We start from the raw sequence: 23,263 nt of genomic DNA on the forward strand, positions 1-23,263 counted from the left end.
TTTAAATATAGGGTAAGTGACCGGCTACAACACATGAAAGTGGTCTAGTTGTTCATTAGATTATTTCCAAAGTGGGGTTTAACTTTGATCATATACCTAGACAACCCCTTAAAGCTGGCACAATTTGTCAGTTAGACACCCAAAGTGACGAGTTATTCCCAAAAACTTAAATTGCGGACAAGTTGTTCCTTAGAAACCAAAATTGATGCCAAAAAAAAAAAAAAAAAAAAAAAAAAAAATCTTCTTTATCATGATTTGCACATTTGAAAAAAAAAAAAAAAAATCAATTAGTACAACAAAATATGAGAATTTTCAAGCATGCTCATATATTCCTCTCAATACTCTATTCTCAAAAACAACATTTACAATTAATTTTAATCAAGATTCAAGTCAAGATTCTTTTAATGTTGATAAAGCATCCTTTGTTGCTGCAGATATCACAGCATCTGAAGCATTTGGCAAATAATAGTACTTCCCTGGGGAAACAACAATTCAGAAATTTATCAGATATAGTAGCACTTGGAAGAAGTATATGAAACAAAATGAGTAACGACAAACCTTGAGCTACTCTTGCGATTTCTTTGGCAAAACCTGTAGAAACAAACTTATTTTCTGTATCTATAACGAGGAGAGACATTCCTGCTTTGTATATTTTACCAGCCACCTCGAGAATTTCATCCTACAAAAGCATTGCGATAGATCTTAAAAAATATTGATGCTCAAGAAAGCATGACGACATGTTCCTCTTAAAGAAAGGCGGATGGAACATAAGTTCAATGGGTTTAACTGAACCCAACATTACAAAGCATCAATATCACAACTGCGTCTCAGAACCAAACAAGTTGGATGGGGTCGGTTATATGAATCCCCACTGGCCATTTGATATTACGAAGCATTTCATATATATGTGAAAAATCACTAAAATTTAACAAATATTATATTCTAAACCCGTAATTCTAAAAGCACAATGAGTTCAGTGATATGAATCATAAACGTTGAACTGATCAAAGCTTAAATTCCAGATCCGCCTCTGTTCCGCTATATGCAGTGATTATGCTAAGGTGAGTTTTCTGAAGATGCTCCTTTTTACACAGGTAAAGATGATACTTTATGTCCATTTAATATAAATTTGGAGGAAATGGTTCTTAGTTCATTAACATGAAAATTCAAGTATGTAAAAAGACACCATAGCCAAGGCAATCTGTTTCTGCAGCACGTCACCTTGACGTAAACATGAGGCAAGTCCTGACGCCTTTAGAACCATGAAAAGCCATTTATCTTGTGTGGCAACTCTGAGGTACAGGGTAACTTGAAGTAGGTGTTTCTAATTTCAAGTCAAAATGAGCAATTTTATTTCAAGTAGGGTACCACTGAATTTAAAGAAAGTCAATTTGGTTATTTACCTTCAGCTCTTGAGCAGAAGGCCTGGGTACATCAGAAGTATCAGCTTCAGGATCATTGGATCTTTTAAGAGATATATTAGCTCTACCATCCGTAATTGCAACAATCATGATACGTCCAACATCACCACTCTTTTCTGCATTCATCCCAACTCTAACTGCCTGAAAAAAGTTGGCTCAAACAATCACATAACAGAAAAAAAATTGAAGAAAAAGTCCAATATCATCCGCAGCACTAGAAATTGATCCAATTCACATACTGTTGTAAGCCCATGAGCAAGGGGAGAACCCCCGCCACAGGGAAGTTTTTCAAGACGATTTCTTGCCATCGATATTGACCTAGAAGGTGGCAACAAAACTTCAGCAGCATCTCCTCGGAAGGGAATGATACAGACCTGTTTCAAAGTTTATCATTGAAAAAAGTTAAGAAATTTCATATGGTCTCCCCAGATAATCCGTGCCGAGGAGACAAGCTCATAGTTAGATACCATCAGTAGAAATTAACCAATAGGAAAAGAAAGAGATTGAGAAAAGGATGAAATCAATGAACTCTAATCATAAAGAATCTGAAAAGGAGAATATCTGATAAGTAGTTGACTTAAGGAACTTTTATTAGAAAACTAAAGCAACTGCTCCAGGTATATGCAGCAAGTGCATATCTGAAAAAATCACTGAATGGAAAGAGCATGAGATTTACTTTACTACTTTAGTCTTTTAAAACTGGCTGTTTCAGATCACTCACTAACTATTTTCCATCTTCAGAACATTCTTTTCCTCTCTTGATTTGCAAGTGAAATATAACACCAAGGACTTATTACTGACTAAACTATTCAGGGCTCAGACCTGTTATGAAGTAGAAAGAAATGCTTAATGATCTTCTAAAATTTTATCTACAAATTCCTACAGGATAATTCAAAAACAAAACATGAATTCTATGTTAAGCAATTCCAACTGATTCATGGTTCATCCAGAATGGTTCATGTTTTTATAATAAACACCTACATGATAATTCTAACCTGTTCCAACTAAGATCCTCTCTCTCTCTATCTCAATGTATTGTTAGTTTTTCTATCTTGTGGTTCCTTTTTTTCTTAATAATTAAATTTTATATATTAGGACCCACTCTCACCTCAATATAAGTTAACAATTTAACATATATTAGGACCCAAGGCTGCCGAAGGACTGAGAAAGACTTAATTTTAGAAAGGAATATAGTAGCAAATTTGGGCCAAATATCACATTCAGTGACAACAGCAAACAAATGCTTCTATGACTGAAAGTTGACCTGATCTCTGCTTGTATAACTCTCTGCAAGTAGTTTAAGTGCTGCTCCTTTGGCATTCTGCATTCTATTCAATGCCATACTCCCACTAGCGTCAACTACGAATATCACCTGAAAGGCACAAATTCATAGAGAGCGGGATTAAGTCAATACTTGTCTACTTGTGTTATGTCCTTCAGTAGAAATCTCAAATATCATAACCGTGGTTCTCGATATACCATTTTCTAATTAACCAAATTGCTATCAAATATTCAAATTTATATAACAGCTAAGGTAACAAAGGCTAGCTTTAAGTAGTCTAGTTAGAATTGAAGCTTCTATCCATACTCTGATCAATTTCAAGATCTGCTAGTTTGAGTGAACAATATCAAATTCATAACCATGATTCTCAACGTATATCATTTGCTCATTTACCACAAGTTTAAATCAAATAATAAACTTAAGATATCAATTACGATAGCATAGGCCAGATTTAAGAAGCTAGTTTGAATAGAAGCTTCTATCCATATTGTGATTGAAGTTTCCAAGATCTGCAAGTTTCAATGAACAATATCAAGTGCGAATTTACTATATGTTTCATTATGCCAATCTCTTGCTTCTTTTTCATGGTATCAGCCTATCAGATGAAAGACCTAGTTTTGTGCATTAAGAAATAATAAGAATTATAAAGAATGTTTATTTTATTCGTTCTTTATCAAAAAATAATTATAAAGAATGTTGACATATAAATACCTTAACAAGAACATAGCTTCAAAAGAACAGATGTAAACTTCAAGGAGGTAAAAAAAAAAAAATTTTAAAAAATTAACTTTACCAGAGCTCCTGCTTTGCGTGCCATTCTTTTGGCTCTCATGTCAGTTTTCTCTACATAAACCTTCCGAGTTTTTTGGAGGTCCTTTGCTCTTCGTAACTTCTGATATGGCGCAGCTGCTCTTAGAGTTGCATCAACTGCCAATCTCTTCACTGGACCCTGTCTAGGTCAAACATCCTTGTTAGAAAAGACAATCAAACACTAGTTTGATATATGATAAATTGTTTGGTGTTTACGGTAACCATTGATTTGATCAATTCTGCAAGGGAAATCAATAACCAAACGAGACTAATGGAATAATCAAAGGAAAGAACCAGTAACCTTTGGAAGCATTGGCTTTATATATCGACCTCTATCTTCAGAGAAGATGACATTCTTTGCTCGTCCAGCTTTTCCTTTGCGCCTTTGTGCTTGTTGTGCAAAGAAGAGAAGTTTTTCGTCCACTAAACCACCTTCCGCATCGAAAATAAACTCGTCAGGCACTTGCGGTTGCTGCTCATTTTCTTCATCTTTCTCATCCTGTTAACAAATTAAAAAGTCTGGTCAAAGAGATCAATCATTTCCTTACCTCCCCCTCCCAGCATCTTGTTGGTTGGGGCAGAAAGGAGCAAGAATGAACCACCCAACCCCAACCCTCCAAAAGAGAGAGAGAGCCAAGAGAAAAAAATTCCTTGTCAACAAACCTCTTGACTTTCTTCTTCTTCTTCTTCTTTTTCTTCTTCTTCATTCTGATCTTCTGAAGAATCTTGATTTTGGGGAGGCGGAGGGGGAGGAGGTGGCTGCTGGTTTTGCTGGTCTGGTGGGTTTTCCATTATAATCGAACGTGGGAGGATGACTAACTCTACCTGCATCACTGGATTTATTAGCATATATATGCCGAATCGCTTGCCAAGGAAAAAGACTTCTGGATTGATGAGCAAAGCGCAAAAACAGACTAACAGATGCAACCTTACTGAGATGCATGATGTGGAAGCAAAGCTGCCTAAGGGTAAGGATTATTAGTATACATATTGAAATGAGATGGGATGCTTATTACCAATATCAGACATCATCCAAGAAACATGTTAGAAATTTGATTCCACTATGTTGTGCCTTCAGCTACCTTAATTCCACAACCAATTAATATAAGGGAGAGGGTCTCATCCAATCTGGTATTTAACACCGGTGGTCCCAGATGACACAAGGTTATGAAATAAATCAAGTAACAAAAAATATTATTACAACAATCCAACTCCTTTCCAAATACTGAAAACACACTGTATCAAATCATGCACTGTTGATGAAGACAATGTAGCACAGAGCTTTATACTTAGAACCCTTTTAAAAATACAAAAAGGTCATAGCGAGTTCAAGGAAAATCATCTTTCTAACCTCCTCATAATTTTATATGCAGAAATTTAAATGCAGCAAGGAACTTCTTTTTCCAAAAGAATCTTGTATCTCTACCAGAATCAATGCTATGAGCCCCATCGACTAAATAGTTCAGCAACAATAAGGGCTCAGCCCTTGATAATAAGGATATGGATGATTTATCCAACAGATAGTAATATCATCAACTGAAGCCCTCAAAATCAAAATAACGAAACCAAGATATCCAGAAGGAATGGAGAAATCAACAAGGTCAACTGCTACTCTTTTCTTAATTTCAAAAAAAGAAAATTAATTAATAATAATGCCTCAAGTTGATGATAAACATTATGTTATGCTCTCCAAATAGCATCGATTTAAGAACAAGAAACACCAAGAGAGAGGCAGAGAATGGAACAAGCATGTCTGTGTGAATTTTCTGCCAAGGATTGGTGTGCGAAGCCAGATATACGATATCACAATTCAGACAACAAAGAATTGACCGAAGCAATACTGTACCATAATACAGCATTCAATGAATAAAATAAAGAACGGTTATTTAATTATGTAACAGTTTGAGAATTCAGTTAATGAAACACCAAACCAGCAAATACGTACAGCTTTTTTCAGGTCATCAACAGATACTCTTTCACGTCCATCGATGGCAGCTAAGCATTTGGCTACACGAGCAGCATATAGCTCAGCTCGGTGCCCCTGTTATTTAAATAAAATGATAATAGAAAAGTATGCCTTTACGTTAGATCAACGTAAAGAAAGCATTCCATCAGCAGCAATATTGAATGAAATAGCCCTATCATCTTCTTTTCTAACTTCAAGTCAATAAAGTTTTTTGTCAAATATAAGGTGGCATCTTTAGTCGATCTTGAGATAGTGTGGATCAAGATCAGGTTGCACTTGAAAGACTTCTACATGGAAAACTCAAATTCGTTGCATACTATGGTTTTTCTTTAATATTACATTTTATGCTCTATTCTGCAAGGACTTTGAAGAACCCTCTCAACTTAGGATGTCAATAATAGGAGTCTTTCTGTGTAGGATGGATTACTTTGATCTAATGAAAGCTATTCCCAAGACTTAAGCTTCAGCGTAGATCACTTCAACAGCAATTGAGGAGGATTTCAATATTAAATACCTGACAGCCACCACGGATGGCTTCCATGACCAGGTATTTTAGTTGATCTCTACTGATTGTGACATCCTTTAGATACTCCCTTGCCAAAATTATCTGCAGAAGAGCTATCAGATCATTGGTTGACTAATAGAAACAGAGCAAGTTAAAGTAACAAAATCATGTGAGCAGTAATATTAATTCATGAATTAAGAAAAATGACAGGTAATAGAAGTTTTCTAAACGCTTATAGGAATTTATGCATACATAAACTGCTCTACCCCAAAAGGCTGGACAGTGTAATGAAACAATTCCCTCAATAAAGCATAAATAATTAAATACCAGTATTCATTCAACAGACATCTATCTTTTACTTGGTTTCTACGAAGTGAGCATATCATGATAATCTTCTGAAGCCACTTAATGATCAATGACCTAGAGTATATGTTTTCTATTCAGCACACAATACCTGTGTTTTTCCACTGTCTGTTTCTTCATCCACCATTTTAAAAACTTCGTTGCTACACTCCTGAAAACGCGTTGCTATGTCAACAGCTGCAACACGATCTTCAAAGCTCATTGGGAGATCTGCACTGCAGTACAATTCTATGATTATTAATTGAAGAAGACAACTGTACCTCTAACGGCAGGTTAAAATAGGACATGAAGCATAAGGATCATATGCACCTTAGCAAATGCAGGAACCCAGAATTAAGAGTTCATTGAGATTGAAACAAAATGGTAAAAGCTAAAAAGATCAGGTTCAGGTATATTTATACCTAGCCAGTAGCCATTGGATTATTCACCAAACATAGAAGTATCCTGAAAAGGTTTTTGCATAGTTATTTGAAAGGCTATTTTGTACCTTAAATTAATGGCTATACGGTCCAGCAGATGTTCACGAACTGCACCTTCTTCGGGATTATATGTAGCAATTAGTAGTGGTTTGCATGGATGGCGAAAGCTGATTCCTTCTCTTTCTACAGTATTGACTCCCTCAGTCAATACATTAAGAAGTAGGTTACTTATACCTTCATCTAGTAGATTGATCTCATCAACATATAGAACTCCTCGATGAGCTTCTGCAAGGAGGCCTGGTTGAAAGACGGTGGTTCCAGATTTCACGGACTCCTCAACATCAACAGATCCAATCAATCTATCTTCTGTGACACCAAGCGGAATCTACATACACATGTATGTAGGAAAATGTAAACGAGAAAAGAACCATCTCTACCTTGGAAAAGTATCTAGTGCACAATTACCTGAACAAATGGAGATTTAACTATTTGGGTCTTGATATTTCCGTCAGAGTCATATTCTACCCTTTTAGCAAGCCCGTCTTCCCACCTGAAGGCTATCAACTATGTTTACTGTTCGCCAAGTAAATAAAACCAAAGACAATTCTAAGCCAAAAAAGCTAGAAATAATCTGACATCTGAAGTTTTCCCATAGGAATTGTGATTTGTAGAGAAACGTTAAATGAGCTAGGGTGCAAGAACTAGCTACTATTAAACAGTAGGTTTCAACTTATATGATATCAAACAAAAAGAAATTTGATTCCAATGTTAAAGTTGAGTATAGATGCAAGCCAGAACGGCAAATGCAATCCTGCTCCAAAACACATAAACTCACCACCTCTTCATGTAAGAACATTCCTTCAACAACAACTTTTGAGAAAGCAAAGCAGCTTGGTATATAAGCTAATAGAATATGCGATAAAACTTCAGAGCGAACTAGTTGAACATAAATTTGAAATAAACTAACTTTCAAGAGCCATGTCTTGAAGTTCTCTTAGTATCTCTTTTACTTCCAATGTCATTTCAAGAGTTCTATGTCATTCCATTTCAAAAGCTATCTACAATACATAATTAATTAAAATTCAGTAAGCTTACTCTTCGGGACAGTTAGGATCAGCATTGGCCATTGATCCAACAACTACTTCAATTGGTGGCAGAATAGCATGCAACCCACGTGCCATCACAGTTTTCGCTGTTCCACGCTTCCCAGATATTGCAATTCCTCCGATCTCACGGTCAATGGCCCCAAGTAAAAGAGCCGTTTTAATAGCATCCTGCACAATGTTGGTCCCAAAATAGACATGTTGATGAAAAACTAACTATTATGCATTTAAACATCAAAAAGAGCATTGAATACAAAGTCAACAAATATTGCATAGTGCAAAGCATTAAAAGTGTACGCCTTCCATAGACTATAACATGTAGGGACAGCATAAAAGTTGACTGAACAAAAGCGAATTTTGGTTGAGAGCCGTGATCAAAATCAGTTCTTAGCATCAGAACTGTTCCATTCAACTGCTTCCTCCCCACTTCTGCATAAGCAAACATCATTCTCCCCCTACATTTTGCCATTTCGAACAAAACTGACAAACCCTGCCATATCTCACCCTTGCCAGTACCAAGAAACTCATTAATCAGTCAATCAACTATGCCTCAATCCCAAACTAGTTGAGCCGGCTACATGAATCCTCTATATTGATTCCTCTCTAGACACATTTCCTTCCCAATACTATATAGTTTTTCCTTTAACAAATTCAGAGTTTCTCTAGATTCACATTACTCCTCATATTGATACACAAATCTCTTACCGCACTAATGAAAACAAAAGTTACTCCAGTGTCACTTGAATGTTCAACAACAACAACATACCCAGTGTAATCCCACAAGTGGGGTCTAGGGAGGGTAAGATGTGCGCAGACCTTATCTCTACCTTTGTGGGGTAGAGAGGCTGTTTCCGATAGACCCTCGGCTCAAAGGAAGCAATCCAAACGGTAATGAAAGGAAAATAATAACAGCAAAAGGCAGACACACAAAGCAAATAAAGCAACAGTAGTAGTAAGAAATGGAGAATACGTACGATACTACGTGAATACTAAAGATATAGTACTAAGCTACTGAGATTAAGACACTACTCGGCTACCTGCTACTCCAGTATAAAAAATACAACCAAGATTATGACACTACTCGGCTACCTACTACTCTTCTATCCTAATCTTCGACCTCCATACCTTCCTACCTACTACTTGAATGTTCAATTCCCAAAAATTCACCATGCGTCATTTCATAAATTTAGACAAACTCAAATAATGAACCAACTCGGTCACAAAATTCACTGAGGCAAAAATCACTTTGACTGAAGTTACAAGAGCTTTAAGCGTTAAATCAATAACTTTAGGAAGGTTACAACTTACAAACAAGGATTGATCCTTTAGAGAGATCCATTGTGGCAAATTGGTATTTATGTGGCTTCAAAACAAGCCCCACACTGGTAAATTTCTCTACAACATTAAGATTTATGGTTCTTGAAGTAGGTTTTGCACTAGCAAGTTTGATGGGAGATGTAGATAAACAATTACTCAAAGTCACTACAAAGCATTAGAAGCTTATGGAATAGCGCATTCGATTAGTATTTACACGGATAACACCAAAGGCGAATCCAAAACTTATACTTGACAGGTTCAACCTTAAGATTCTTAGCTGAACCCATTGTACTTCTAAGATTGTCGGTACAGAATTCAATATTTGTTGAAATTTTAGTAGTTTTTCACCTATTCTGTTAAAGCCTGTAGCCAATAACTACATCTTGCATTAAGCTTATTCTATTAATACGTCGAGGGAACCTAGATGTTAATCTTTGACGTTCATTAAGCAACATTTGCACCAGTTAGTTGTGATGGAAGATTTAGATAAACAATTAGTACTAGCAGTCACTAAAAAGCATTAGAAGCATATGGAATAACACATTTGCTTACTATTTACACAGATAACACCAAAAGTGAACCCAAGATTTAAACTTGATAGTTCAACCTAACAGTTCACTAATTGTACTTTTAATATTATGGCTCAGAACTCAATATTTGGTGAAACTTTAGTAGTTTTCAAGTATTCGGTTGAACCCGTAGCTAATACACTACAAGTCTACAACAACAAATAGTACTACTGCTACACCTCAGTCCCAAACAAGGTGGATCAGCTATATGAATCCCTACTTCTTCATTTACGCTCATTTCATATCATCTTGCACTAAATTTATTCTATTAACATGCCTAAGTCACAGCAAACTATTACTCCCTTTGTCCCAAAATAAGTGTCGTTTTAGCAAAAAATAACAGTCGCTTTAGGAATTCAACAAAAAAAAAAAAATAGTAATTGTTTCCAACTACACCCTTATATTAAAGAACTACTTCTTCTCAATAGTCCTCAATTCTCAACAAATATCTACTCCCTCTGTCCCACTTTATGTGACACACTTTTCTTTTTAGTTTGTCCAAAAAAAAATGATACGTTTCTATATTTAGAAATAATTTAACTTAAAACTTCCCCATTTACCCTTAATAAAATGATTTACTTTTATGCTTTTAAATATACTACTGGCTTTTTTAGACCACGAGTTTCAAAAGTTCTACTATTTTCCTAAATTGAGACGGAGGGAATAATAAATAGGGGTAATTTAATAAACTACATATTGTATTTATTGATTTCTTAATGGGCGTGAAATGAGCTAAAGCAACACTTTTTTTTATGAGTCCGTACAGCGTAAACCCCGCTCCTGGCCCGCAAACCACACAGGAGAGATAACGAGCACTAGGCAAGCCCGACCCAGAAGGCAAATCACCTACTGTTTGTAGAAAGGGGAGCTAAAGCGACACTTATTTTGGGATGGGGGGAGTAATACAATTAAGTATCAAACAGTTAAAGATTAGAGGAAATGTAAGTATACCTGTCCAACAACAGCAGCCAAAGGAAAATACTGTCTACCAAAAGAAACATTCTTTTGTTTCTTTTCTTGAACTTCTACTGCAACAGCTCCATTAGGTGAATCAATAGTAGCTGTTGCATTTATTCTAAGGCCAAATCTTAGTTTATTTCTCCTTGTGAAACAAGTTGAAGAAAGAATTGGACATGGTTTTAAATATGTAAAGAATGTTGAAGATTGTGAACTAGATAAAGATGTGTATGTTAGAGTTGAAGTTGAAGAAGAAAATCCCATTTTTTATAGCTTTGAAGAATTTTCTTTAACTGAATTTTGAAGAAGAAGAAGAGTTGAGTGATAGTGTTTGTTCTGTACTTTTGAGTTTCTGTTATCTATTTTTCTATCTTGTTGGATTTTCTATTCTTTTTCTATTATTTTATTTTTCAGTCTAATTTTTCTAGCTGTTGACACGTAAGCGGATTGGATAGGGTCGGGTCGGGTCGAGCCATTGCGGGTTAAGAAGTCCAATAATAAGAACATATGGGGCCGGTGAATTGGTTAAATAACCCTCTACAAAATACTTTTTTTTTCCGCGGATTGTCCCTCATTTGGGGTGGTCTTTAATTTTTGCCCTTCAAATTGGTGGTCTTTAAGTTTTGCCCCTCAAATTGGTGGTCTTGAATTTTTGTCATCTACCTTTGCAAATTTTGCCTTTATGCAAATCTGTCTATGAAAATTCTGCCTTAAGGCCCAAACTGTAAAGACAGAGGGTAAAAATTAAAAATCACCCCTAGCGAAGTATAAATTGTCCTACAAAATATAACAGATCATCTATGTGTTATGTCATAAATGCCCATGTATACAGAGGGTCATATAGATTTATTATTTTTGTAAAGGCCCTTTTAACTAATTTCCTCTGGGGCCAGCTAAAAGATGATGAAAAGAAAATGAAAATGGGTGGGTTCGGGTTAAATGGGTGGAATTCTAAAAGAATCGGGTATTTAAAATTGGGTGAATCATTTGGTACTACCCTCTTAACATATTTCATCATGTGTCCTCCTCGTTAAAAATAAAAACAAATTTGTATCAAAGTATAATGAGAAGAGTATATTCGGACTGAAAGTATAACGGAAGAAGTATATTTAGAGTTTTAGATCGAAAATATAACGAGGAGTATATTTAAATTATTTATAATAGTAAAAGGGTATATTTGACCCTTTTCTGGTGAAAAAGTTGTTATGTGGTTTCTAATAGTGAAGAGTTTGATATATTAGGTGAACCAATAGTAGCAGTTGCATTTATTCTAAGGCCAATTCTTAGTTTATTTCTCCTTGTGAAACAAGTTGAAGATAGAATTGGACATGGTTTCAAATATGTAAAGAATGTTGAGGATTGTGAAATAGATAAATAGCCCGTTTGGATTGAACATAAGAAGCAAAAATTTTTTTAGCTTTGAAGAATTTTCTTTAAATTTAAAAAAAAAAAGTTGGGGTAGTGTTCTGTACTTCTTATTTTTTTTTGTTGGATTTTCTATTTTTTTTCTATATTTTATTTTCAGATCTACTAAGTTAAATGGGTCAATTATTTTTTTTTTTATTTTAGACAAAATGAGAAATTTAAAGTGGTTAAAACACTCAAAAAAGCCGAAAACGAACATGGTCTTCAATTTTTATAAGTCAATCCAAACGGGCTCAAAGTTGTGTATGTTAGAGTTGAAGTAGAAGAAGAAAATCCCATTTTTTATAGCATTTGAAGTTTTCAAGAAATGAAGAAGAAAAGTGAGTGATAGTGTTCTCTACTTTTGAGTTTCTGTTATCTTTTTTCCTATATTCTTTGATTTTCTTTTTTCTTTTTTTCTTTTTTTATATACTCCCTCTATCTCATTAAACAGGTTATTTAACTGGACACAAAATTTAAAAAATAGAGGAACATAGAAAATTTGTATGGATAGATATCATTTCGTTAAGGATTAAAAAAATATAAAAAAGGGAAAACAGTCAAATATACCCCTTTTATTTTAGTTTATTGGCTAATTTTGTCCTCCATTAGCTAAAGTAATCAAATATACCCCTCTAAGTTAGTCAAAGTATTCACTTATACCCTTAAGTGGATGAAAATTCTCAATTCACCCAAAAATTACTCATTTAATTAAAAATACTCATGCCCCATATTATAATTAGCCCCAACCCAAAAAAGAATTGAGTGGGGTCAAATTATTTTTTGGGTCGGGGCGGGTTATAATATGGGGAAAAGGTATTTTTAATGAAACGGATAATTTTGATTGAATTGGAAATTTCCATCCAAAGTATAAACAACACTATGCAATTACAATATATTTAATTATTTTTTATGAGGAAAATTAATAATGAAAGTAAAAAGGAATATATTTGACCCTCTTCGCAATATAAAAAGGTCCCCCCACTTCCTTTTTTTTTTTTTTTTTTTTTTTTTACCGAGAGTATATATTTTTGACTATTTTTTTCTCTCGTCAAGTTGTGGCTTTTGTTTGCTCTCCGGTAAGCGGATTGGACCGGGTCGGGTCGAAGCGTGAAGCAGGCTATACGGCCCAATACGAATATGGGACCCGGTAATTGTAAGGAGGTCAAGAGTGGCCATAAATGTGCCACGTTTTCAAGTTGCAAGGGTTCCTTTGGTTTCACTTGTGGAGATTATAATGATGGAATTATTATTTTTTTGGGGTAAATAAAAGATTTTGTTACCAAAAAGGAAGTTAATTACAAAGCATTGGTGACTAAAAGTTGGACAAATGAGTGAATTATTTATATGATAATTAATAATGAAAGAATTGTTATAAGGTGATTAGTAATGAAAGAAATCATAATATATGAATTATTTACTTTAAAAGGACACTGTCGTAATATATGAATTATTTACATTAAAAGGACATTGTCTTTAAATAGTTTGATCACCGTATTGCTAACACAGGTGGTATTATAACGCATTCTATCCCAATAAAATAATATATAAAATTATATAGAAATTTAGGCACAACTTAATGCGACTATCATATAGCATCGCCAATTAGCAATTGATCAGCTGTTGAATTAGCTTATTCAAGAATATATATTAGGATTAATTATTCCAAATCATCAATCAAATGACCCCTAAGTAACAGGAACATGAATAATACATAATTAGCACCTCTAACTTGTCCATAATTGTCAACTATACATTTAAACATTAATGTATCCGCTCTTATCAGTATCTATGATCTTTCACATGAAAGTGCAAGTAATATCATTGTTTTTTACGTACATTTTGTCTCTCACATGAAACAAAAAAAGAACAGAAGACTATATATCCATGCTCCATGTAGAAATATTGGGTCCGGTTGAACCCGTTGATAATAAGCTACATCTGCCATTGGGTATATCAAGGGGCAAAAATAGGCTGTTTAACATATTAATGATCTAGGCATTAACTATACACAAATGAAAATACAATACAAAAAGAATTTCCAAAAATGTCAAAACCTAAAGCAAGTCATATAATTAATCTCTTTCCCCCAACAAAGATTCAAGAAGAGCAGCCTCTTCTTCCTGCGAAATGAGACATCAATTAGAACATTCAATAGTTGATAAATTTCATAAGTTAACTAAAGTATAATGTACATACCACTAAAGCATTAAATTCGGTCTCCTCGTCTATGGCGCTGATGATGGCCGGGTCTTCCAAGAGTTCCTGTTGCAGGAAAGTATATAGACATTGTAACATACATGCTAACTGGAAAAAGTTCAAGCTAAGAGAAAAGTGTTCGATCAAGAAACAGTGGCAGCGATTAGGGGACAGAAATAAGTTGCCCCAAGAAACAAGGATATTTTTATATACACTTATATATATATATATATATATATATATATATCATAAGCAGGAGTTTGATCTGCCACTTTTACCACCATGCTGTTCAGCCAAGTACCCAACTATATTCCATATCGCTCAGGTGAGATAAAACCGAGACTGTTGATCTCATATATCTGCTATTGAACACTTTGCTTCATGGCACCTTTCTTTCAGTAAAGCATGTGTCTTATCTAAGATTTCTCTACCTTCAACAAATGTATTCTGAGAGGTTGAGACAGCTTGTATAGTACCTTCTTAATCTATTAAGAGCACATTAGCAATAATAATCTTATATATATTTCTTACGAGACTAAATAAGTCTGTAACCTTTGATGTTTTCTGTTTCACCCTTCTTCGGACTTGATTGCTACACAAGGAGACGGTTTGGAATTCACATTGTTCCGGTGCTTCTGCAGAACACTTTCAACTATTTCCCACTGTTCCTTTTTGGATATTGTCCTTTACAACCATTCTTTCACCTTTCCTCTCTCTATTGGGTTAAATTCTACTCCGCGAGTGGTGGTCTTCACTACCTCTTCTTCCCACTGTTCCTTTTTGGCTATTGTCCTTTACAACCATTCTTTCACCTTTCCTCTCTCTATTGGGTTAAATTCTACTCCGTGAGTGGTGGTCTTCACTACCTCTTCTTTGTACAATTGTTAAATAGAAACTCACTGTTGGTAACCTTCCCCCCCACCCCCCCCAAAACACACACACACCGTCTTAGCTTCTCTCTTCCTCTCCTTAAGAAGTTAAGAAAACAGAATGCTGCTCGATTGAATAGACATTGTAAGAACCTCTCTAACTGACACCCCAGTCACAATGCCACCAACGTCTTCCCTACATTTCTATTGTTTTAACAAAGTTTCTCCTTCAATTCGCAACTGCTTGTTGATAGAACTTTTTGTTGGAGCTAAGGGGGCTCTTTATCAGTGTGTGATGAAGCTCAAAATAAGTGTGAACATAAAATAACTCATATTTGTATTGTAGCAACAAATTGCTATTGAAAAGATATAAACAGGCCATGAGGGGAATGCTTACATCATCAGCAATCTGCAATTGACCATCTTTGTCCTGCAATATTAAGTAACGCAAAGGTTTTTTTATAAAATTTCAAAAACAATGTGAAATAATATGCAAGTTATCAAATTAAAACAAGAGGAAATAACAAAAGATGAAACCAGCAAAGCATATTGGACATAATAAAAGATGAATTTGCTTTTTGAATGAGAGATGAATAGCCTCTATATACAACTGAGAGATGACTCTCTACCTTCACTGCGACAAAGAGAAGTGGGTCCGAAGGTGTATAAATCATATAGTGGGAACCATCCTGCGAAGAGAAAATCAATATCAATATACATGACATGACATTTTGGCAATGAACTTAAAATGAGGGACAAAAGATAACTTTTGAGCTGCTGAGGAATTCATTAAAAATCATGAACATTGACATTAAGAATCAGAACTGACTTGGAGGGGAAAAGCTAGAACATGGGAATTTACAAAATGCAAACAAAAAAATCAAAAATTTAATGCAAAATAAATATTAACAACAGAGATATCTTATGGTTGTGTCAGGCCTAAAGATCAATCTTGGAAAGAGTACGGAGAGACAGATACTGCCTTTATCCATTTCAATGTATCTTCTTATTGAAAGAGAAGAAAAAAAAAACAGAGGTAAATGCTTCTTTGGTCCCTCTGTTATATGCATTCTCTACTTTAGGGTGAAAATCATGAGACACCGGGGGTTCAAATCCTAGTAGAGACAAAAAAAGTTATGTGGTTTCTTTCCATCTAAATTAAGCCTCAGTGCACAAAGTTACTCGGGTCTTATACTGGTGGAAGGTAGCAAGTACTAGTTGGGATAATCAATGTGCATGCATGTTGACCTAAACACCATTGCTATCAAAAGAATAAAAGAAGACAAAATGGAGCTCTACACCTTGCCTCCTCTCCCTCTTGCCCCCACCCTCTTTCTCCCCTCTCTAACCAACCATCCCTCTCACCCCTGCGACATTATCAATCGACCACCCCCAATCTCTCTATTGCACAACCTGCCTTCCCTCTATACACCATTGACTGTCGCCCCCAAGTCCCTTTCTGCCTTCCCTCTTGACTCAACTGCCCCACCCTCTCGACTCAACTGCCCCACCCTCTCGGTACCACCCCCAACCCTATCTGGCCAGCCCCTTTCTTCCTTAAGCTACAAGTAGAGTGAGGTAGCACAGGTTGTAGGGGCATGTGTGGTTATACTGTTCTGCTTTTTCTATGTTCATTAAGGCTCAGTTTCTCAAAAATTAGTCAGTTGTATCAGTTTTTCTGAAAACACCAGAAAATAAAAAACAAAAAACGTATTTTAATCTTTAACGCCCTTAACATGGTTTAAAGTTCCCATTATCAATTTGAACAAAAGAGAAACTTCAAAAATTTTGAAGGTTCTTATGCAATCAGTTAATAGAGAACAAAATTGAAGATAACATATAGCAAAGGGATTAAAATGGGAATAAAAAGGAGCAGTAGTTGTCTAGACACAAGTTGAAGTGCATAATTTAGACCAAGAGAACACGTTTTGTTCAATTATTATCCCAGCTTAATAATGAACATTTAATACAATGGACAATTGATAATTTACCATGTGGAAGCATGTAATTTCTATGCCTTCACTGGGCAAGCCATCTACATCCTCACCATCATCTGTAAAAGTGCGACAACCTTTAGTAACAATTGGATATTATCCAGAACAAAGATTTGAACTACAAAAGATACATTAGGTCATAAATAAACAAGCTTCCTTCTAACATAAATGAACCATACACCATCATGACAGATCCAGATAAGAATACAAAAGAATTGATCAGGTGAAAGTCCACAATTCAACAATGACAAAAAACAAAAATTCACATGGACAAGATATTAGCGCACTTAGCATAGACTCTTCTTTTTAAGGATCAAAGTCAAGTTTAAATCCCTACTGCCTTCCGCACAATCTGCCACCCCCAAAAAGAACTGGTAAACCCCACAAATTGGTAGGGGGGAAAAGGCCACAAAGAACTCAAGCCTTGAACTATGGTCCTTTGAATTCTGAAGACGTAAACTTTAGCTGTAAAAATTCATAGTTCCGCACATTTGGTTGGTTCTGCATCACATCCTGAAATACATTATTGGGCCACCTATACAGCATATAATGAACTATTTCAAGAAACACCTATAGAGTATTGTTGATCCAACATAGAACCAAAAGTCCTCCACTGGATCTTAAAAGCCAATGGCAAAACTTCATAAGTGACAAGAAGTCATTGCAAACATCTCATCTTGTATAAAAACAAAAATATAAATCCTCGTCTAAGTTAGACTACAAAGCATTGTTACAAAACGATAACAAACAAAGAGAATATAATGGCCTAAGTTCTAAACCAACTAGGAAACATAGCTAATGAATCAGATCCGAATTTTAATAATCACTGTATTAACTGTTCTTTAAGCTACAGTAACATGTGAATTGTCCATGAGCAGCAACACTCTTTTTGTTCCCTTTATCAGATTTTATCTTGTAGGAGCATCACACGGCTGAAGGTTAACATTAGCATCTAAATCACTAGATTATAGTGCAAAGCCAACAACTAAGAATAATAATCGTCATGAGTGCACGTTGAAGATGCACCAGCAACTAACAACGACATCTATGTTATGTCATTGAGTTGTTAAGCCGTGCTTCATCTTCAATCCGAAGTTTAACAACTAACGCACAACTATGAATTTTGGATTGATTTAGCCAAAATAAAAAAGTATCTGGCATGAATATAAATACATTTTATTCTAATATTTAACATAGAGAAAAGGTCGGAACAGCTTCAGCAATACTACCTCCGGTCCATTTCAATATTGTTTACAGTTTTGACACACCCATTAAGAAAACCATTTAATAGCATTAACTATAGGATGACTTGACCAAGTACCCATCAAATTACTCTTTATCTATCCTAAGGCCTTTAAAATCATTTATTAGTTCTACAGAGTGGTGACCAACTATGTTGTATCGGGCGGAGTGTTGGCCTGTCAAGAACTCTCATGTCATAAAAGATGAGAGTCGTGGAAATGAGGATGCTGCGATGGATGTGTGGGCAGACTAGGAGTGATAGGATTAGAAATGAAGATATCAGGGACAAGGTGGGAGTGGCCTCAGTGGAGGACAAGATGCGGGAAGCGAGACTGAGATGGTTCGGGCATGTCAAGAGAAGATGCACGGACGCCACAGTACGGAAGTGTGAGAGGTTGGCGGTGTATGGTTTCAGGAGAGGTAGAGGTAGGCCGAAGAAGTATCGCGGAGAGGTGATTAGACATGACATGGCACAATTGCAGCTTAGAAGGCTAGTAGGTATTAGAGCGTTGTCTCAGTTGTCCTTCCATAGTAGTAGTCGTAGTCTTTCTCTTATAGTTTCATGTCCTTTGATTACATGTACTATCTGTTGTTTCTCCTACTTTGATTATCTTACTGACTTTTTTTTCTACCGAATGCTTTGTCTTGCTTTTATAGTTTTTTGCCTATTTCCTATTTCGATCTGTTTTAATATGCTTTTCTTTGAGCTGAGGGTCTATCGGAAACAGCCTCTCCACCTTCTGCGACTGCGTACACTCTACCTTTCCCAGACCCCATTCGTGGGATTACATTGGGTATGTTGTTGTTGTAGAGTAGCTGAAGATTTGGGGAAAAATTAATGCCTTCTTGGTTTCCTAAAACGACACTGTGGACCAAATTTTAAAGTTTAAAACAAATTTAAATTGGACCGGAGATAGTAACAATATTGAGTGCAGTAACACGCAGCTTTATGAAGACAAGAACATTGCCTGTTTTAAATTCAAATATGTCATCCTCTGTGTAGCAACATCCTCCTCGTGCTGTGTAACAGAATCTGATAAAAATAGCTAGATGACATCAGAACACATAAAAGTATAATCAGAATTTGATACATGCCAGGAAGATAATTGAAATAAAAGAACAACCAGACTTGAGAAGAAGTTCTAGAGATTGTACCCGCTGTACACCAGATGCATGTGTATCTTAGCTAAAGCATAGGCTGCAGTGGGTAGGATAGCTTCAACTTCTTCATCACTTACCTACAAAACAGCATATAAAATCAAATGGAAGGAAGCAGGTTAGGTGCAAGATTAGTATATATTAAATCCATTTAAATACTGATCATTTGTCAAGAAAGTGAAATGAGATAGACAATCAAGATTCTCTCTAGCATGTCACCAAAAACACAACAGAAATTCAAGTTTAGTTCAGACATACAGCAGCCCACCCCTCAACATTTGTGCTCTTTAAGATCTGAACAGGCCTGCAGAGACAAAAATTTCTCTTTAATGTACCGCCAGAAAAAAGGAAAAGATATCAAATGATAACTACAAACCTCACTTACATATCAACAGGACAGAGTAATAGACATTCTTCTCCTCGTGTACTTCTAAAAACCCTCCTGATTACACATTCCAGTGGGAAATTGTTGGTAGAATCAACCTGTTGCTAAGCCCGTTAGATAACTAAATTGTCGGAGATAAAGAGAAAGATTACTGCAGAAGAAAATACACTAGCACATGCACTAATTGTGAGGTGACTAAGGAAGTTGCTCCTAGAAGTCAAATTTAAGAAGATTATTTGCACCTATAAAAAGTCATCTTAGGTGGTTGCATATAGTGAATTAGGAGATAATAGGCGTTGTTATGTGTCCACAAAAACTCTTTCAACTTCCGGGAAATTAAAAACCAAGTACTGGTACACATGCATTTTCTCCTCCTTTTGTAAGAAGCTACTACATTCTGTCAGCAACTGAACCTGGACCTCAGAAGAGATGAGTTGTTTTAAATGTAATACTGTCCTAGCTAGAGCACTCCACTAAACCTTTGTTAGATTGAAAATGGCCTGTCCAAACCATTTCTTTTCTTAAACCATTTCTTTTCTTACTTCAGAAGAAAAAATGGAAGGAAGTAAGACAAAAAAGAAAGAATTATAGAACTATCTTTTTGCTCCCTGTCATCAGGTCTTTTTTCTCAATGAACTCTTGCATTCCTCAGACTGACATAGAAATGTGTTCCTTTTTTTTCTCTATATTGTGTGTAATAATTACTTCTTGAAAAGGCCAGAATGCTAATTCCAGGATCCCAAAATTTATAAGTAAAAGATGTGGGAAATAGAACTAAAAAAAAAATCCCAAATTCTCGATGCTGGCATTTACAGGGGAATTGCCTTCTTGTAACCTAGTTTATATTTTTTGTCTTCTCGACACCATTTTAAATCATTCAATAATAGATAATCCATCTATGAGATGTTTTGCAGTTATATAGATAATCCATATATGAAATGTTTTGCGGTTAAACTAACTTTTGAGGAGGTTTATGTTTATCAGAAAGGCCCAGTATTGCATCGGTTAACAAACTAGTAACTGATTATTTAACGAATCTCTTCTATTCATGATTAGTGAATAGTTTTATCAGATTGACAACTGTAGCAGATCATTTCCCAAATAAGGCCAATTACTTGTCACTCAATTAGCGTGGAAACTTCAAGGTTTTGGTTCATTCTCCAAGGCAGTAAGGCAGTGTAAGTGATACAAATAATCTTCAAAGTCACTCACTACTTGATTGCAGGTTTTTAAGTCCTAAAATTTGTACTTTAATTCTTCCCATCACTTAAAAGCATAAAAGCACAGACTGTTCATACTGCTAGCAGGTTGTTTTACCTTTTCATCACACAACATAAACATATAGCACCATTTCTGCAGATTTTGTCTCTATCAGATACAGTGTCAAGTACTTCCGCATCCCAATTATATATTTAGTTATATATACTCAACAATGTAAATAATTTTTACATCAACGTTTTCAAACTGCTCCAACAGGATATCCTTTCTCTTTTCCTAGTTACCAACCAATTTTTTTTTGGTATAATCATCTGATATCCGCCACCTATTGGCTTGACTAATCCAGATTGCCTTTGAATAAAGCCCATTAGCTCCCTAACAGACTGCATTCTTAGGGCTTGAACCTGAGACCTCGAGTTAAGGGTGGAGCAATCTCATCCATCCCACCACACCCCTAAATAGTAGTTACCAACCCATGATAGTGCACACGTTTACCTGAAATTTACTTTTAATTGACCCGACTCTCAGCCCATAAAACTTGAAATCACCAATCCACATATACTATAATATCAATATCAGATTAGCACCTCATCTACCTTTTCCAGCTCAACAGTTTAGCAGCTTAGCATACACATAAAAAACAATATTAGCAGTCAAAAAATATATTTACCTGAAATTTGCTTCTAAGCGACCTAACTGTCGTGCATAAAACTTAAACTCCACATATTTTATACTATTATACAGTCAGACCTCTCTATAGCGGTGCCCGCATATAACAACACCTCTCTATAACGGCACCCGCATATAACAGCACCTCTCTATGACAACCAACTTTTTCCGGAACCGATTTTTTATGTAATATTTTACTTCTCTATACCAGCATTTCACCTATAACAACAACAACCAACTTTATAATAGTACGCTCTTTGTAAAATTATCCCCCATATAACAGCTATCTTTTTTTTTTAGTAATATAACAATTAACCATTTTTATAAAAATAGAATATCTATGACTACCAATAATAAGTGTAGATATTTTGACCAAATATTTGATCATTTAATACACTATTACAATAAAAAAATTATTATATGAATATATCTATTTTGATCATTAAACGATTTTCCTTCGTTATACAAGGTGTGATTAAGCTTAGAATTTGGCAATAAAAAATGAAAATTAGATTTTATGCATCTTTTTTACTTATAACAGCAAAATATTATTTAAATGTCAATGCTCTTATAGGCTGAAAATTTTTGGACCCAACGATGCTGTTATAGAGAGGTTTGACTCTATAATGTTAATTAAATTTTTTAGCAGCTTAGCATACACATAAACAAAGGGAAACTTACTTAAATGTACACTTCTTCTCTATAGATAGTGTATGGATATGTATAGCATATGTATATTTAGTACTCCCTCCGTTCCCTCCGTTTCAATTTATATGAACCCATTTGACTGGGCACGACATTTAAGAAAGAGGGAAAACTTTTGAAACTTGTGGTTCAAAATAAGCCTTGAAAATTTGTGTGGCTGTAAATTATTCGTAAAGCGAATTTGTTTCCAAATTAGGAAAGAGGTCATTCATTTTGGCACGGACTAAAAAAGAAATAGGTTCAAACAAATTGAAACAGAGGGAGTATATTTTATACAGTGTGTACATATATTGTAAACTAGATGACCGAAAAAAGTATTAGCAGTAAAAAAGAACTTACAATTGTAGCAATACGTTTATTGGAAGCCATAAGAACTCTACCCTGCTCATCTAAAACAAATCCAGCTGGTGGTTTAGGTAACGGTAAAGGATGGTAACTTTCAGATGACTGTTGTATCCCTTTTTCTTCAACTTCAACTTCTATTTCACCTTCAAAATTCGAAGGTTTCTTTTTCTTTTTAGTATTTGGTGATGTACGTTTTTTCACTGGTCCAGTTTGTTGTTTTGCAGCGAAACAAGATAATGATAATCTGAGTGTATTTTTTCTGTAAGAAATTGGAATTGAAAATAGAGGGGTAATTTGGGAATTGAAGGGTGAGGAATTTGGGAAAATTGCAGAGATATTTGAAGGAGATGAAGAAGAAGCCAT

The 23,263-nt window shown here is 35.2% G+C and overlaps 2 protein-coding genes and 1 long non-coding RNA gene across 3 annotated transcripts; all 3 read right to left on the reverse strand.

Annotated features, from left to right (window-relative positions):
* Positions 1-270: 270 nt before the first annotated feature.
* Positions 271-11,067, reverse strand: LOC132060324 (magnesium-chelatase subunit ChlD, chloroplastic). Its single transcript, XM_059453318.1, has 15 exons — positions 10,707-11,067; positions 7,862-8,040; positions 7,232-7,316; positions 6,835-7,151; positions 6,439-6,562; positions 5,994-6,086; positions 5,459-5,554; positions 4,177-4,338; positions 3,815-4,012; positions 3,497-3,652; positions 2,686-2,793; positions 1,661-1,795; positions 1,404-1,562; positions 559-679; positions 271-476 (listed from the first exon to the last, which is right to left on the reverse strand). The coding sequence occupies exons 1-15, from the start codon at positions 10,974-10,976 to the stop codon at positions 391-393; spliced, it is 2,289 nt and encodes a 762-aa protein (XP_059309301.1). The 5' UTR covers positions 10,977-11,067; the 3' UTR covers positions 271-390.
* Positions 11,068-13,977: 2,910 nt separating this feature from the next.
* LOC132061626 (uncharacterized) lies at positions 13,978-23,263 on the reverse strand. Its single transcript, XM_059454399.1, has 10 exons — positions 22,895-23,263; positions 19,964-20,061; positions 19,837-19,882; positions 19,576-19,658; positions 19,389-19,453; positions 17,176-17,237; positions 15,814-15,873; positions 15,582-15,614; positions 14,316-14,381; positions 13,978-14,239 (listed from the first exon to the last, which is right to left on the reverse strand). The coding sequence occupies exons 1-10, from the start codon at positions 23,261-23,263 to the stop codon at positions 14,192-14,194; spliced, it is 930 nt and encodes a 309-aa protein (XP_059310382.1). The 3' UTR covers positions 13,978-14,191.
* LOC132060325 (uncharacterized) lies at positions 18,634-19,382 on the reverse strand. Its single transcript, XR_009415918.1, has 2 exons — positions 19,175-19,382; positions 18,634-19,048 (listed from the first exon to the last, which is right to left on the reverse strand). It is a non-coding gene; the product is annotated as an uncharacterized LOC132060325 (long non-coding RNA).

Source organism: Lycium ferocissimum, chromosome 6, assembly GCF_029784015.1.
Source record: "Lycium ferocissimum isolate CSIRO_LF1 chromosome 6, AGI_CSIRO_Lferr_CH_V1, whole genome shotgun sequence".
Lineage (NCBI taxonomy): Eukaryota > Viridiplantae > Streptophyta > Magnoliopsida > Solanales > Solanaceae > Lycium > Lycium ferocissimum.

Excerpts from the sequence above, each read along its gene's own strand:
- LOC132060324 (XM_059453318.1), bottom strand. The coding sequence starts at position 10,976 with ATGGGATTTTCTTCTTCAACTTCAACTCTAACATACACATCTTTATCT. Across the intron at positions 7,152-7,231 it reads TTAAATCTCCATTTGTTCAG|ATTCCGCTTGGTGTCACAGA; the intron begins GTAATTGTGCAC and ends ATGTGTATGTAG. Across the intron at positions 5,555-5,993 it reads CCATCCGTGGTGGCTGTCAG|GGGCACCGAGCTGAGCTATA; the intron begins GTATTTAATATT and ends TTTAAATAACAG.
- LOC132061626 (XM_059454399.1), bottom strand. The coding sequence starts at position 23,263 with ATGGCTTCTTCTTCATCTCCTTCAAATATCTCTGCAATTTTCCCAAAT. Across the intron at positions 15,874-17,175 it reads AAATTACATGCTTCCACATG|GATGGTTCCCACTATATGAT; the intron begins GTAAATTATCAA and ends TTCTCTTCGCAG. Across the intron at positions 14,240-14,315 it reads CCGAATTTAATGCTTTAGTG|GAAGAAGAGGCTGCTCTTCT; the intron begins GTATGTACATTA and ends CTCATTTCGCAG.